The sequence below is a fragment of the Acipenser ruthenus genome, chromosome 5, assembly GCF_902713425.1.
Source record: "Acipenser ruthenus chromosome 5, fAciRut3.2 maternal haplotype, whole genome shotgun sequence".
In the NCBI taxonomy this organism is placed as follows: Eukaryota; Metazoa; Chordata; class Actinopteri; order Acipenseriformes; family Acipenseridae; genus Acipenser; species Acipenser ruthenus.
The window spans coordinates 37,930,697-37,945,058 of NC_081193.1; the positions used below are offsets into that span (position 1 = coordinate 37,930,697).

At 36.7% G+C, this 14,362-nt stretch overlaps 1 protein-coding gene across 2 annotated transcripts in view; it reads left to right on the forward strand.

Annotated features, from left to right (window-relative positions):
* Positions 1-14,362, forward strand: part of LOC117403028 (transmembrane protein 181-like) — a 37,531-nt gene that overhangs the window by 332 nt on the left and 22,837 nt on the right. Inside the window, exons 1-2 of one of the 2 annotated variants that reach the window (XM_034004858.3) lie at positions 8,276-8,399; positions 13,266-13,369. In XM_034004858.3, coding sequence (XP_033860749.3) covers positions 8,392-8,399; positions 13,266-13,369 — 112 coding nt within the window. In that variant the 5' untranslated portion in view covers positions 8,276-8,391. Of the gene's footprint in view, positions 1-8,275; positions 8,400-13,265; positions 13,370-14,362 lie in introns of those variants that run through there. The other variant, XM_034004857.3, reaches the window with a different exon arrangement.

Sequence of the window (14,362 nt, forward strand, 5' to 3'; positions counted from 1 at the left end):
GCCGTAGGCTAGGATATTGCAAACCCCTGCGTAATAAAATCTGTTCAGGCTTCTTGTGCACAAAATCATACCAAACAAAGGTAATTATAGTAATTGTTTGAACTGTCTTGTTTTTGTGACCTCCATATTACCTCCATTCTGTTTAGATGCATCATTTAAATCGCTGTTTTAAGAGATATTGAGACATATATCGAACAAAAGTAATAGGAAGAAAGGGAATGCAAACAAACGAAATTATATTATCTTGGAATTCAGAAATACAGAAATCTAATAATGCAACTGAATAAATGATGGCAAGTTTTTCAAAATGTTCCCTGCGTGAGGTTAAATGACTGTGGGGATTATATATATAGTTTAATCGTTTAAAGCCTCGTCGATTTATTCGTATACATGCCTTAGTACGTTTTATATAATACACCACACTGTATACTCAAATAGACGACTGGGGTGTATGTGACTGAAACTGCTACACTAGTGTTTTTAATAACGGTTATTGTTTTAAAGTAGGTATTTGATATGAGGTCTATCTTTGCAGATTGAGGTCTCACATATGCCATGAGCACGACCACTGAAAAGGAAAACATCCCTTAAGTAATTTTACAAAACCTGTGCATTCCTTTTCCATCTGGTCACTAACTATTAGATAGTGAAAATGATTCACTGAAACAATGGCGTATCTAAGGAAGATGTGGATCCCCTCATGCAGCACTATTATGATATAATAAAGCAGGGGAGTGCGAAGGAATACAAATTTGACCGTTTTTGGGGGGTGAGGTGGGGGCACATTAAACACTAATATATATATATATATATATGTGTGTGTGTGTGTGTGTGTGTGTGTGTGTGTGTGTGTGCGTGCGTGCGTGCGTGCGTGCGTGTGTGTGTGTGTGTTGATATGGTTATATAAATAAATAGCATTACACTCACTCGCCATTTCAATGAAAGTCCATACGCTGTGGAGCTTTTAACACTGAAACATCTTTCTGCAGTTGCAATTGTAACAGGCAGCGTGGCCAAAAGCACCAGTAGGTCCAATACATCAGGATACTTGATTACCACTGAAATATTACTTATTAAAGGTAACCAAGTAGTAACCAGTGGTAACTGTGCAGCAATTGAGCGATCGGGTTATGACGGAAAAACACAGGAGTAGTAATGAGCAGGAAATGAGTAGTTGTGTCAGTAGTGACTGTGTAGTGTGTTTTACTACCTGGATTGAGAAGAAATACGTAGTAATTCAACAACACAAAATCTATTAGCTGTTGTGTAGTAACATTAGTTATTTACCCAGTTCAAGTAGTAAAACACTAAACAGGCACTTCAGTTTTCAAGTAAATTGCATAAGAGTCAGTTAGATGTCATTGATTACATTAACTTTATTGTAACATTATACATTACTTATCACGGATTTAGTACATTACGTTTATTTAGATCATGTATTTATTTATTTATTTAACATAGCGTTGACAAGGCTGTTCACAGCTTCATTGTATAATGATAAGATGTCGTTCGCCTCCGCTAACAAGGTGGCAGCAGTAGTTTTAGTGGTTATTTGCATTACGATTATCAGGTCACTCGTTATCTCCAGCAACTTTTCAAAGCTGCGCTGCGATGTGCAGGATCTGCACAGATTTCAGCAGGTGGAGCTGAGAGACATCACGCAGCAGCCCTCGAAGAACGTGCATGTCCTTGAGTCTGTGCAGAACTGTGCAGATCTGTGCAGAACTGCGGGAATCTGCGCTATAAGAACATGACCTAAGACATAAACCCGATATCTGCTCCTGGGAGCATGAGTATATCGGTGCAGAACGAAGGCTCACACAGGGTAGTGCTGCGTGCGCAACCCGTAATTTATGTTGTGCTTCATTCACCCGCAACATCCCTATCACGTGACCATAAACAGGGCGTGGGAGGGGGAGAACACTGAACATAGTGATTACACTGTGATTAATTGGTGATCCACGGCCAATACCCCACTAACCTTAGGCTTAGGGTTAGGTTATTGTTCTGAAATAAACGTTGTTTTAGTACCTACATTTATCACCCTTATCATGTGATCAGGCTATAGCGTATAATGATGACATCTATTACGAGTTCCACACGCAGCACTACACTGTGTGAGCTTTCCTGTGAGAGACGCTATGCGAGTCTGCGTTCTGCAGCAATACCCCTCTCCCTGAAAGCGAGCCTGGCTCTTTTGTACAGCGGTATCGAGATTATGCTTCAAAGTGGGAGGTCCCGGGTTCGCGTCTGACCTCTGCCTGTGAGAAACTCCTGCTTGCAGGAACCGAGGTTCGCCACAATATGTGTGCTTTGTGAGAAACATGTTTATATAACTGTCATTTTTACAAACATTGAAGCATAATACTAGTTTTATGGTTAATTACTTGAAAAAAGCACAATATCAAAAGAAGACAGCTCTGAAGTGAAAAAAATAGATAAATTAAAGTTACTAATCTCTTCATAGATATTTTTTTAACAATCCAGTAATCTCAAGTGGGTCATTATGTAACAGATACATTAACATAGTATTATATATGCTTTTGGACTACAGATTGGGCACAGCATCTTTAGTCTTTTTTTTCACTCTACCCCAAGATGGTTTATTACTATGTGCTTCTACTTTTGTTTTTAAATACATTTTTAATAAATACAGTAAGAAACACATTTATACAGGCCTTATTACTACACTTATTACTACACATTATACTACGTAATTTACTACTTGGTTATTACTGCGTGCAGTAGTAATTATGTGGTAAATATAAAGGGAAATTGTAATAAACAAGTAGTAGTAATGAGTAGTAATCAGTTTTTTTTTCATAAGGGATGAGTTGACTAACAGTGTTTAAAAGATAACTCCATATCTTATGTCCTACAATACTTATGTCCTACATTACAGATACAAGGAACAGTAAACTAAACCATGTATTTCCCCCTGCAGTGAAATAGCCCAGTGTTTGTCAAAGTGTATTTTGCAAATACAACTGGTAACTTTAACAGGAAACAAGCATATAGAGCAATAAATTAAGTCACATCCTTGCTTTTTTTCCCCAAGAATTACAGTGGCACCAATAAATTGCTTACTGAAAAAGAAAACCAAACACATGTGCGTCATAGCTGATTTGATCAATAGAAAACATGCCATATTGGCCTCCTCTTTTAGGTATTTTTGTTTACATTTGGTTTTATAGTAATGAGAAGCTTACTTTACTGCCAGTTGTTAAAAATATATATTACACTGAAAAAACAGTGTTCAAGATAATTATGAAGGCTAGACTATGAGGGCATGTGGAATTTGTTTAGATAATCAAATTTAATTTCAGATAATCAGGTTTAGAAAGTGATGGATATATTTTGCTTTGTTTAAACAACATAAGGCTAACAATAGCAGCAGTGTGGAGTAGTGGTTAGGGCTCTGGATTCTTGACCAGAGGGTCATGGGTTTAATCCCAGGTGGAGGACACTGCTGCTGTACCCTTGAGCAAGGTACTTTACCTAGATTGCTCCAGTAAAAACCCAACTGTATAAATGGGAATTGTATATAAAAATAATATGTAAAAAATAATGTAATTGTATGTAAAAATAATGTGGTATCTTGTAACAATTGTAAGTCGCCCTGGATAAGGGCGTCTGCTAAGAAATAAATAATAATAACAATAGCCGAGGCATTTTCTGCACATAAACGTGGTACATTGATTTCTGGACAGATGCAGTATTATCCTCCTGGTAATATTTTCAAATAGATTTGTGACAGGTGTGTGCACAGTCTGATAGTTGGCAATTCGGTTAGGCAATGTTTCATGTAACTAGGTGTTCAACAATGCCACTGGGCTCTTAAACAAGCTAGAATAGCCAACCTGCCTTACTTACCAGACATTTTGATAATGCTTCCATCTCCATGTTCTGCATATCTAAAGGGTCTCTTTTTCCTCTAGCCTGATGGCACTGCAGTTTTCTAAATGGAAAAGCAAGTATTATCTTGGAAAATACTGTACTACTTTGGTGTAACTAGGACAGCTTCTCAGATGGGGCTGCCAGGGTGGTTGTGTGTGGCCTCAGCAGACTCAAGTGTATTCCCTTAATGAACCTTTCAGTGGAATAACTGCTATACTGCTTTCATTATCCCATGTCATTGCTGTAGTCATAGACAGAAAATTATGGTTACTTTTTACCTTATTTTATCCAGCCATAATTAACTAATTTAAAACCAAATGCCATAAATACTGAAGAGTATGTTAGGAGGCATTTATGTTTTGAATACTATATGTCATCATTCAGGATAAGATTATGCAGTTAATTCTAGTATTTGCATACTACTGGAATTAACAATTTTGGACAGGATAATCTTAACACCACAAAAACCAGGCTACTTCTATAACTTTCTCTGGCTTCTTAGAAGCAAATTGTTGTATAGTAGGCAGCATTTTTGCTGTTATGAATAGCTCTGTGCTGTATCTATCAATCTTAATTTGAGCTACTTCATAAAAAAAAAAGAAATCAAAGTACCACAAGTTGGGGGCTTAGAATTAACCATTTTCTGACTGTAATATATAATTATAAATATGTTGTATTGCATCTTCAATTCCGCTGTGAAAGAGCTGGGGGGAGGAATAGGGTATTACTGCAGCCTGCAGGTGCTGTCTCATAGCGGAAGCTGAAGTTGTCACATGGTATGTAGAATGTAGTGGCTGTATGTAGTGGGCAGTATGGCAGTTGTATAAACAAGGAAGTAAAGCTTAAAACTGTGACTTCATTAATCACCAACAGAAATGCATTCATCGTCACGCTAATTCGAAAATAATATGTGTAATGTTAAAATTCGATTGCACTTTGGTATTTAACGAGGTAATCATTTTTCATCATATGTCATGTTTCAAAAGCTTGCGCTGGTATTTCATGTAATTGCTTTTAACGTATGCTTGTTTTTATCTAAATGCATTTTGTACCATATATTGTTTGTTTTTGTTTACATTCTCTGGCGGATGCTCCTTTGCTCCCTTACCAAAAAGTACTATAGTATACTATAGTACTTTATAGTAATACTATAGAACTTCATAGTAGTACTATAGTATATTGTAGTACTTTATAGTAATACTTTAGTAATGTATAGTATTTTATAGTAATACTATAGAACATCATTGTAGTACAATAGTATATTTTAATACTTTATATTAATACTGTATGTCATAGTATTTTGTAGTAGTACTTGAAGTACTACCTGTACTTTAATGCACTTCTTATTAAGTGTTTCTAGGTTACCTGCAAACACCTCTACACCTTCTTCTACCTCATATACAAATCCTTCACACCCTATAGCTCACGATCACCAACTGCAGCACACTTACTGGTCAGAATGTTTACATGTATGAAGAAACACATGCACAATTGCTGCTGGAAATGCATTTACAGTCAAGTTTTACCTTGACCAAGGACATTATGTCAACAAATCTCCCGTTCTCTAACTGACCTGCATGGTTGAGTCTCTTGGTGGCTCTAGTGTAGTTCACAGAATGATACAAAGTGTGATTAACAACAAAGGGGGAAAAATATTCACCCGTTGTATTTATTAAGATTGTATTGGAAGCATGTTCTATAGCTAATCGATGAATGACAGAAATACCATTGTTAAAACCACTTCCCAGGGGCATGATTTTATGACCTGTGATAGTTGGATCCAGTTTAAAATCTGGAAGTATCCTATTGAATGCTCAAAGAATATTTGCAGAGGCCTTATACATACACTTTTATGCTTTCCTCGGTAGACTATTAATAATAAGACATGCACTGCAAATCTGATGAGGGAGATACTAAATTAATGAAGAAGTCCTCTGTTGTTCCCTTCATATGAAATGCAGACACACACCATGCTGGACCCCAATCTGTGCAACTATCTGACAGGTGCAAAAGCAGGTGTATAATGAAAGACACATTTTCTAAGTCATAGAGCATTTCCATTTTTTTTAACACATTTTTAAGAGCAAAGTAAAATGCTCTCCACTCAGATGCTTTCCAAAATGTTCTTTGCTGTAAGGAACGAGGTGTAGGTGTTATTTCAGATAGAAGTCTAACGTTTACTAACATATTGTCTAGTTTCCCCATATATCTACATGAAGAATAAGGTTTTGATGAGCTAGAATGATCAAACCAAAGATTAACTAACTGCCATACAACCCCTAGCAAAACACAGAGCATGTAATCAAGAATTATATAAAAGTTTGGAATGAACATCAAACCACATCAAGGCCCCTTAATTCCAAAAAAAAAAAAAAAAAAAAAAAAAAAAAACCTCATCACAGATATGAAATGCATGAAAGCATTTAGGGAGTGTGACTAAAACCCATCTGGTACCGTCCGGTACTGTCCGGTACACCGTCGGATACACCTGTAGTCCCATCCGACACCACCCGATACACATACGAATACATATTAATAATAAATAGCTTCTTACAGATACAGATGTATATTTATGGATTATTTTACATAGCCTAGTTTTTGCAGTGGCAGAATTCAAGTAGGAACATTGCGAACACTAGCTGTTCATGGTTCTGAATGAGAGGTAGATGAACCTACTTATCTGTTTACATAATAATTAATTAATCTGTAAATATACATCTCTGTTATTTATTATTCATATTTATTCTTATAAATATATATATTTAAAACATATATATATATATATATATATATATATATATATATATATATATATATATATATATTTGTTTTAAATGACACCATTTTTAGTAGGAATCAATATATAACATTTGCACAATTTTATCAAATCACGTCAATTTAATTAGGCATGTTTTATTAACGATGGTTTGTAGTTGATTCACTGTTTGATTTATCACTTTTGATTTAATGTTTGTCTTTTTGATTTTACACAATGTATAAATCACGTTTATTTTTGCAAATTACTTTTGTCACTATTATTGGATTAGCTACTACAACACTTCATATTAGCTGCTCATGTATAGTTTACTTTGAGTTGCTGTGATCACAAGTTTTTGAAGATTCTGTTCAATGTGAATTAAAGATTGCTAAATTACAAGCTTGGTTTCTCACACAAACTAAGATGTATTAATAACAGTCAAAGTTGTTATAATAGTGGAAAACTAGTGGAGGCTTTGAGCAAATTGTTGATGCTCATAACATCCATATATTGTAACTCCTGAATGTGTCTAAGACGTTTGAACAGCAGTGTATATAAGAATGAATAACAATAAATATGAATCATAAATAACATCAGAGATGTAGGCATATATCTACAGATTAATTAATTAGAAAGACTTCAATATTATTTTTAAGACGCAAAGGCAGACCTGTCAGGACATTTTTAACAGGAAAGCCTTTTTCATAAAGGCAGCAATGGTGCTCCCGCTTGCAAGTTCAAGCATGTATCTGGCTGTGACCTAGGCTAAAAACTAATAGTATTAGTAATACAGTTAGTAGTCTCTTGCTTCAGACAGTTATGCTGGTGTCACAATGTATGACAACAAGGAACCTCCAATTAAGTGTGACGCAAGGTCACAAAGACACACACACATGCACCTAAATACACACACACACAAACACACATGCTGATATGCTGACAGCAAAGACAGATAGAATGAACGTATAGAATGAACTAAATCTCAAAGATGAAATATGTGATACATTAATAAAAGTTCTGAACATAATGTTTCATGAAAAATCTCTTTTTGAGAGTTTTTGTTTTCTTTTAGTTGTAATAAACCATTATGGCAAGCAATACTGCATTGCACATTACAATAGAAATTTAATTCTAATAGTAATTGTAGTACAGTACAATAGTACAGTATTATAGTACTTTATTACTATAGCATTTTGTAAGGGCTATAACGTGTGCCCGATTTAAACTGACTGTTACAACCAGTGTTGCCAAATCTCACGAGAAAAAAAGTGAGACAAGCCCAAAACAAGTCCAAAACAAGCGCAACCCATGTTAGAATATGGGTGTTTATGCAAATTACAACTCGCGACTCTCAAATTCCAGCAGACTTGGCAAATGGGGGTTACAACCCCCCCGCATCCACCAGAAAGCAGGATGGTATTTGTTTCAGTAGCCCTTCAAGACTAACATTTCCTTCGTAGATATATGTGACAACTTCAACTTCCACTATGAGACAGCAGCTGCAGGCTGCAGTAATACCCTTCTCGGGGGGAACTTGGGGAACGGCTGCTGCAGTGAAGCACTCATAATACTTATATAAATACTTGCCCCTCCCTTTTCTGTCTGATCCCTCGTCACATGATTTGAGTGTGACGTTACGGTGCAATCTATGTCGCACCGAATGAGGTATGCGGATATGAGCTGGCTGTGTGGGAGTGAGTTTGTCTTCGGGTTTCAGCCTGATTCTAAAGTATACCATGGATCCGTAAGTAAATGTTTTTAGTAATGTCTGATAATCTATAAATTACATTTTGAGAAATCATCGATGGTCTGCGTTCCAATGGTAGCTGGTTTAGTGTCTGATTTAAAAATAAGGGTCCTGACCTACTTCTTCATGTGTGAATTATTTTAAGTTATACTAGCTCAAGTATACACACAGTACATTACAAGCATGCGACTGGTGACTGGTGGTGTTGAACTATGTACAAATACAAATACGTTGACACAGTGTACCCAGTTAGACACGTTGCATACAGGATTCAGTTGTAGGACTGGACACACACTGTATTTGTCTACACATTAAATGTCTTCAAAAAGATACATTAGTAGTAATGACTGCCAGTTTAGGGACAATAATAAAAACAGCATTTTTAAAAACAGGTATTTGAAAAGTAAATGTAACCATTAATTGACATGCATTATTGAAGAAGCTGGAATTCCCGAAGTTGAGGGACTGACTGCCTTTACTTGTCGCTGAGTGCTTTGAAATCCAACAGAAAAACACATAAAAAGGCCACATAGGACAAACAATCGTGCAAACAGAGCAACCAGACACATACATACACATTTTCATTTTTCCTTTCAGTGTAGTTTGTAACACATTTGCTAGTAAAGTTAAGTAACATACTAAGAGTACAACTATAATAAGTAATACTTGGAGATATTCAAATATAAAAATAGCTTCTGCCTGTTTTTTTCACCCACTCGTTCTCTGTAAGCTGAATTCAACTGATGTACAGGTGTTTTAGTTTGTTGCATCACAGATATGAAATCATTGCCAACTACAGTTAGCACTCGGTTATACGACACTCAGAGACACGTCAGTCGCGTTTTACCGTCCTTGCATTAAGAATAAAATCAATCCCCATTATATACATGTAACAAATGAATGCACTTGCCCGTCACAGGCAATTTCCGACTCTGTCACCAGTATTCTGATACAAAGCCCATCTCTTCAATGTTACAATTGACTTGTTTAACTATCACAGCCTGCGTTTTTTATTTTGTTTTATGTTATTGTTTTTCTTTCTGGCATGGCAAATCAGTCTGTCTTTGTTGTGCACTGCAGTTACACAGCGCTTCCTCCAAAAACAAAGTGAATGAGACAAGGCACGGTAATGTAAAAGTCATAAAACAGTTTTAGATACTGTAATGCATTTAAAAAAAAAAAAGTTGCTTTTTTTCATTTGCAAGGAACTGTGACATTAGGGCCTTATCGAGCACTGTATTCTACAATTTTGAAAACTGACTGGATACTGTTTTAATTATGGAAACTTTTTTTTTTCATTAATCTTTTGCTAAATTGTACTGGCTTTTACATTTTAAGCAGTTCTGTGCATGGGTGACGTTTTGATTTCATTTTGCTGTTGGGTCGTTAATGGAGAATTTTACATAGTGCTACAGTACGTACCGGATTTAAAAGTATGTACAGTACAATGTCGCATATCTGACCCCCTGTGGACTGGGGTATAGGTGGATATGTGAAAGTCGGATTTGCGAACATGTATATAAAATGATATTTACACATGCATAAATAGGTTAGTGAACAAAAACAACACTCAAACTACTTTAAACACGGGGAAATTCTTTGCTTTAAAAGTAAGCAAACGTAAACGAGAGCAATTAGGCAACAATACACAGTGTTGCTATACGGTTTCCTATAAGCCATCTCCACGCAAAGCTCCCTGTTCTGCTTTCTTAATATCTCTGTCACAGTACTTTGCGTTCTTTCTTGATGTTGCCAACAGCCGATAAGAAGCTCGGTTTAAATATTGCTTCGGCTGTTTTAAACAAACGTCTGGTAAGCATTGCGTTTTATGAAGCTTGCTTTGCTTAATCCAAATGCATTTAAAAGCTACAACACACTGCCAATATCTGCAACCGTGTGCTCCATCATATAAACACATTGAACAAAAAAAAAAGAGTAAAACACAAAGCTTTCTCGACTGGTGTATTGAAATGTCACTTCTACACACAGCTGACTGACACACGCACACAGCCTGCCTCTCTTAAACGGGAACGCACCAAAAGGCTGAATGCTATAACGCTTTCTTTCTGTTTCCATCGCGGACGCTGCACTTGCTGCCAATACCATTACTCTCGTAGCCTATTTTTAATATTTTATTTATTTATTTATTTATTTATTTATTTATTTATTCATCGAGGTGGTTATGCGACGGTCAGATATGCGACGTTCCACTGTACTGTATTACAGTCCACGTGTCCAGTCGTCTCTTGGCAAGTAATATTTTCAGAATCATATATTTTTTAATTAAAATGCTGCTTCTCTTGAAAATATAGTACTGTACCAACAAAACAAACTACAGTATCTAAATGGAAGCCTGCTTATTTTAAAACAATCTTTTTTGGGAGGCAACATTCTTTCCCTGCACTACTCGAATTAATAAACACATAAACACATTGCCATGAGATTTACAGTCTGTATTTTATTTTAAAATAATAACATTTTGTACAGATAATCTCATTTCATTTCTATCATTATAAACATATTTGTCAATTTTCATGTTTTAAGTTTCACAAATCGATGGATTGTGCATGTCCAAAAAATAATCAATATAGCGTTTAAATCTGAAAAAATACAGTACTGTGCAAAAGTTTTAGGCAGGTGTGAAAAAATGCTGTAAAGTAAGAATGCTTTCAAAAATAGACATGTTAATAGATTATATTTATCAATTAACTAAATGCAAGTGAGTGAACAGAAGAAAAATCTAAATCAAATCCATATTTGGTGTGACCACCCTTTGCCTTCAAAACAGCATCAATTCTTCTAGGTACACTTGCACAAAGTCAGGGATTTTGTAGGCATATAGTCAGGTGTATGATTAAACAATTATACCAAACAGGTGCTAATGATTATCAATTCAATATGTAGGTTGAAACACAATCATTACCTGAAACAGAAACAGCTGTGTAGAAGGAATAAAACTGGGTGAGGAACAGCCAAACTCAGCTAACAAGGTGAGGTTGCTGAAGACAGTTTACTGTCAAAAGTCATACACCATGGCAAGACTGAGTACAACAACAAGACACAAGGTAGTTATACTGCATCAGCAAGGCAGAAATTTCAAGGCAGACAGGGGTTTCCAGATGTGCTGTCCAAGCTCTTTTGAAGAAGCACAAAGAAACGGGCAACGTTGAGGACCGTAGACGCAGTGGTCGGCCAAGGAAACTTACTGCAGCAGATGAAAGACACATCATGCTTACTTCCCCTCGCAATCGGAAGATGTCCAGCAGTGCCATCAGCTCAGAATTGGCAGAAAACAGTGGGACCCTGGTACACCCATCTACTGTCCGGAGAAGTCTGGTCAGAAGCGACCTTCATGGAAGACTTGCGGCCAAAAAGCCATACCTCCGACGTGGAAACAAGGCCAAGCGACTCAACTATGCACGAAAACACAGGAACTGGGGTGCAGAAAAATGGCAGCAGGTGCTCTGGACTGATGAGTCAAAATTTGAAATATTTGGCTGTAGCAGAAGGCAGTTTGTTCGCCGAAGGGCTGGAGAGCGGTACACGAATGAGTGTCTGCAGGCAACAGTGAAGCATGGTGGAGGTTCCTTGCAAGTTTGGGGCTGCATTTCTGCAAATGGAGTTGGGGATTTGGTCAGAATTAATGGTCTCCTCAATGCTGAGAAGTACAGGCAGATACTTATCCATCATGCAATACCATCAGGGAGGCATCTGATTGGCCCCAGATTTATTCTGCAGCATGACAATGACCCCAAACATACAGCGAAAGTCATTAAGAACTATCTTCAGCGTAAAGAAGAACAAGGAGTCCTGGAAGTGATGGTATGGCCCCCACAGAGCCCTGATCTCAACATCATCGAGTCTGTCTGGGATTACATGAAGAGAGAGAAGCAACTGAGGCTGCCTAAATCCACAGAAGAACTGTGGTTAGTTCTCCAAGATGTTTGGGCCAACCTACCTGCCGAGTTCCTTCAAAAACTATGTGAAGTGTACCTAGAAGAATTGATGCTGTTTTGAAGGCAAAGGGTGGTCACACCAAATATTGATTTGATGTAGATTTTTCTTCTGTTCACTCACTTTGCATTTTGTTAATTGATAAATATAAACTATTAACATGTCTATTTTTGAAAGCATTCTTACTTTACAGCATTTTTTCACACCTGCCTAAAACTTTTGCACAGTACTGTATGTAAATATGATAAGTGGCAAACTAGGTTAGCAACAAGTACATGCTTGACCAAAGTTTCTAATCTTCTGTTTTAAAAAAAAAAATGTTATTATAACTTTACTAGATTGCTGCATTTAGCCTAAATGTCAGGTTCATACATAAAGAAAGCAGTGTCACTTATTTGCTAATTTTCAAAAAACAAATAATACCTTGTTTTAAAGATTCATCTGTGCCTTGGGCTGTCACTAAAAGCCTGGTGTTTCGAGTTTGACGTCGTCATTTGTTTGCCAGAGGCTTAGGGCAGACATTTCTGGGTTTCTTTGTAACCAATTGAAGATCCTGCTTTTTCCCCACAGCTAGCCAATCAGAAGTTATAGGGGGTGGGACGTAAACTTTTTAAAATGTTTGTGTAGGTGCTAGACTTCCGCAATTCAGTTTTCAGAAACTTGCGTGGCTCTCTAGAGTGTCTTTATTGCCACAGAACGAACATAGAAAAGAATAAAATAAAAATAAATAAAAACTCTTTGTCCAATGGGCAGAGTATAACAGCAAAACTTGTCCCTTACACAAATTTTGTTGTCCCGGGTTTCGGGCGATATGAATTGCACACCCCTGTGGTGGTATAATTCGGTTTAAGTAAAAACAATTTAATTCGAGCATTCGTCTGACATGGTGGTCTTTTGTGTTTGTTTCAGGCTGGCGCCCATGCGGCTCTACTCTCTCTCCAAGCGGCACTTTGTCCTGGTTTTTGTCGTTTTCTTCATCTGCTTTGGGCTAACTGTTTTCATCGGTATAGCAGGTAAGATGCTCTTTTATGTTGTGACAGTTGTAGATAATAAGCCTGATCTACAGGAATTTCTGCCTTATATGATATTACTCCACAGGTGTCATTGTCCTTCAGTTCAACAGTATGAAGGTCACTCTTGAAATCAGGACTTAAAGGATGTGTTGTAGTAAGAATACCTCTGATAAGCAAGGGGAACAAGACTAAAAGGTTAAAATCTGCACAAGAACACAGAAATTGGACTATGGAACAATGGTCAAAGGTGCTTTGGACTGTTGATTGATGGACAATGACACTTGTGCCTTCTGCCAGTTCTGTTGTCAATTCAAGACTTGTCTTCTTTCTATTCCTTAAGGAATATCTTCAAGTATTGCTCATCCTTGTTAGACAACTTTTTGGGTCTTCCAGTCCTGTTGATGCTCATGATGCATCAGAGTAGAAAAATGCAACATGTCTAAGACTTTTACACAGCAGTGTGTGTGAAAATAATTTGTTATTTTCCTCATCTTGGTTTGACAAGTTTTCAAACTGTCTGGAAACGAGTGGCCATCGCACTGATAAATCAGTGAAATTGGCGAGGTATCGGATTTGTAGTTTTTAATGTTTGATTAACAGTGGGCAGTGGACAGCAATAAACTACATTCCCAGAGTACATTATGATTGAGCTATAAGAGTTTAAATCTGTGTATTATTATTATTATTATTATTATATAACGTGTTATACTTTCAGCTAAAGAGAAATTCACGTTTATTTTTTATAGTCAACCTTTAGGAATTTCAAGTGGCACACATGCGCCTAAATTAAAATTTACGTTCGCACAAGCAACTTTTTAGTTGCAAATGCTACCGAATTAGTCGCACTTAACCCTGTTATGTTGTTTTGTTTCTGATTTAGTTCCTGAGATGAATAGTCGCCACAGTTATTATTACTGAGGTGTTACTTATTACTGTGTGTTATTGTTTTCTGTAAAACATTGATATCCTGTCAGTTAAGAAAAGGCTTAATGC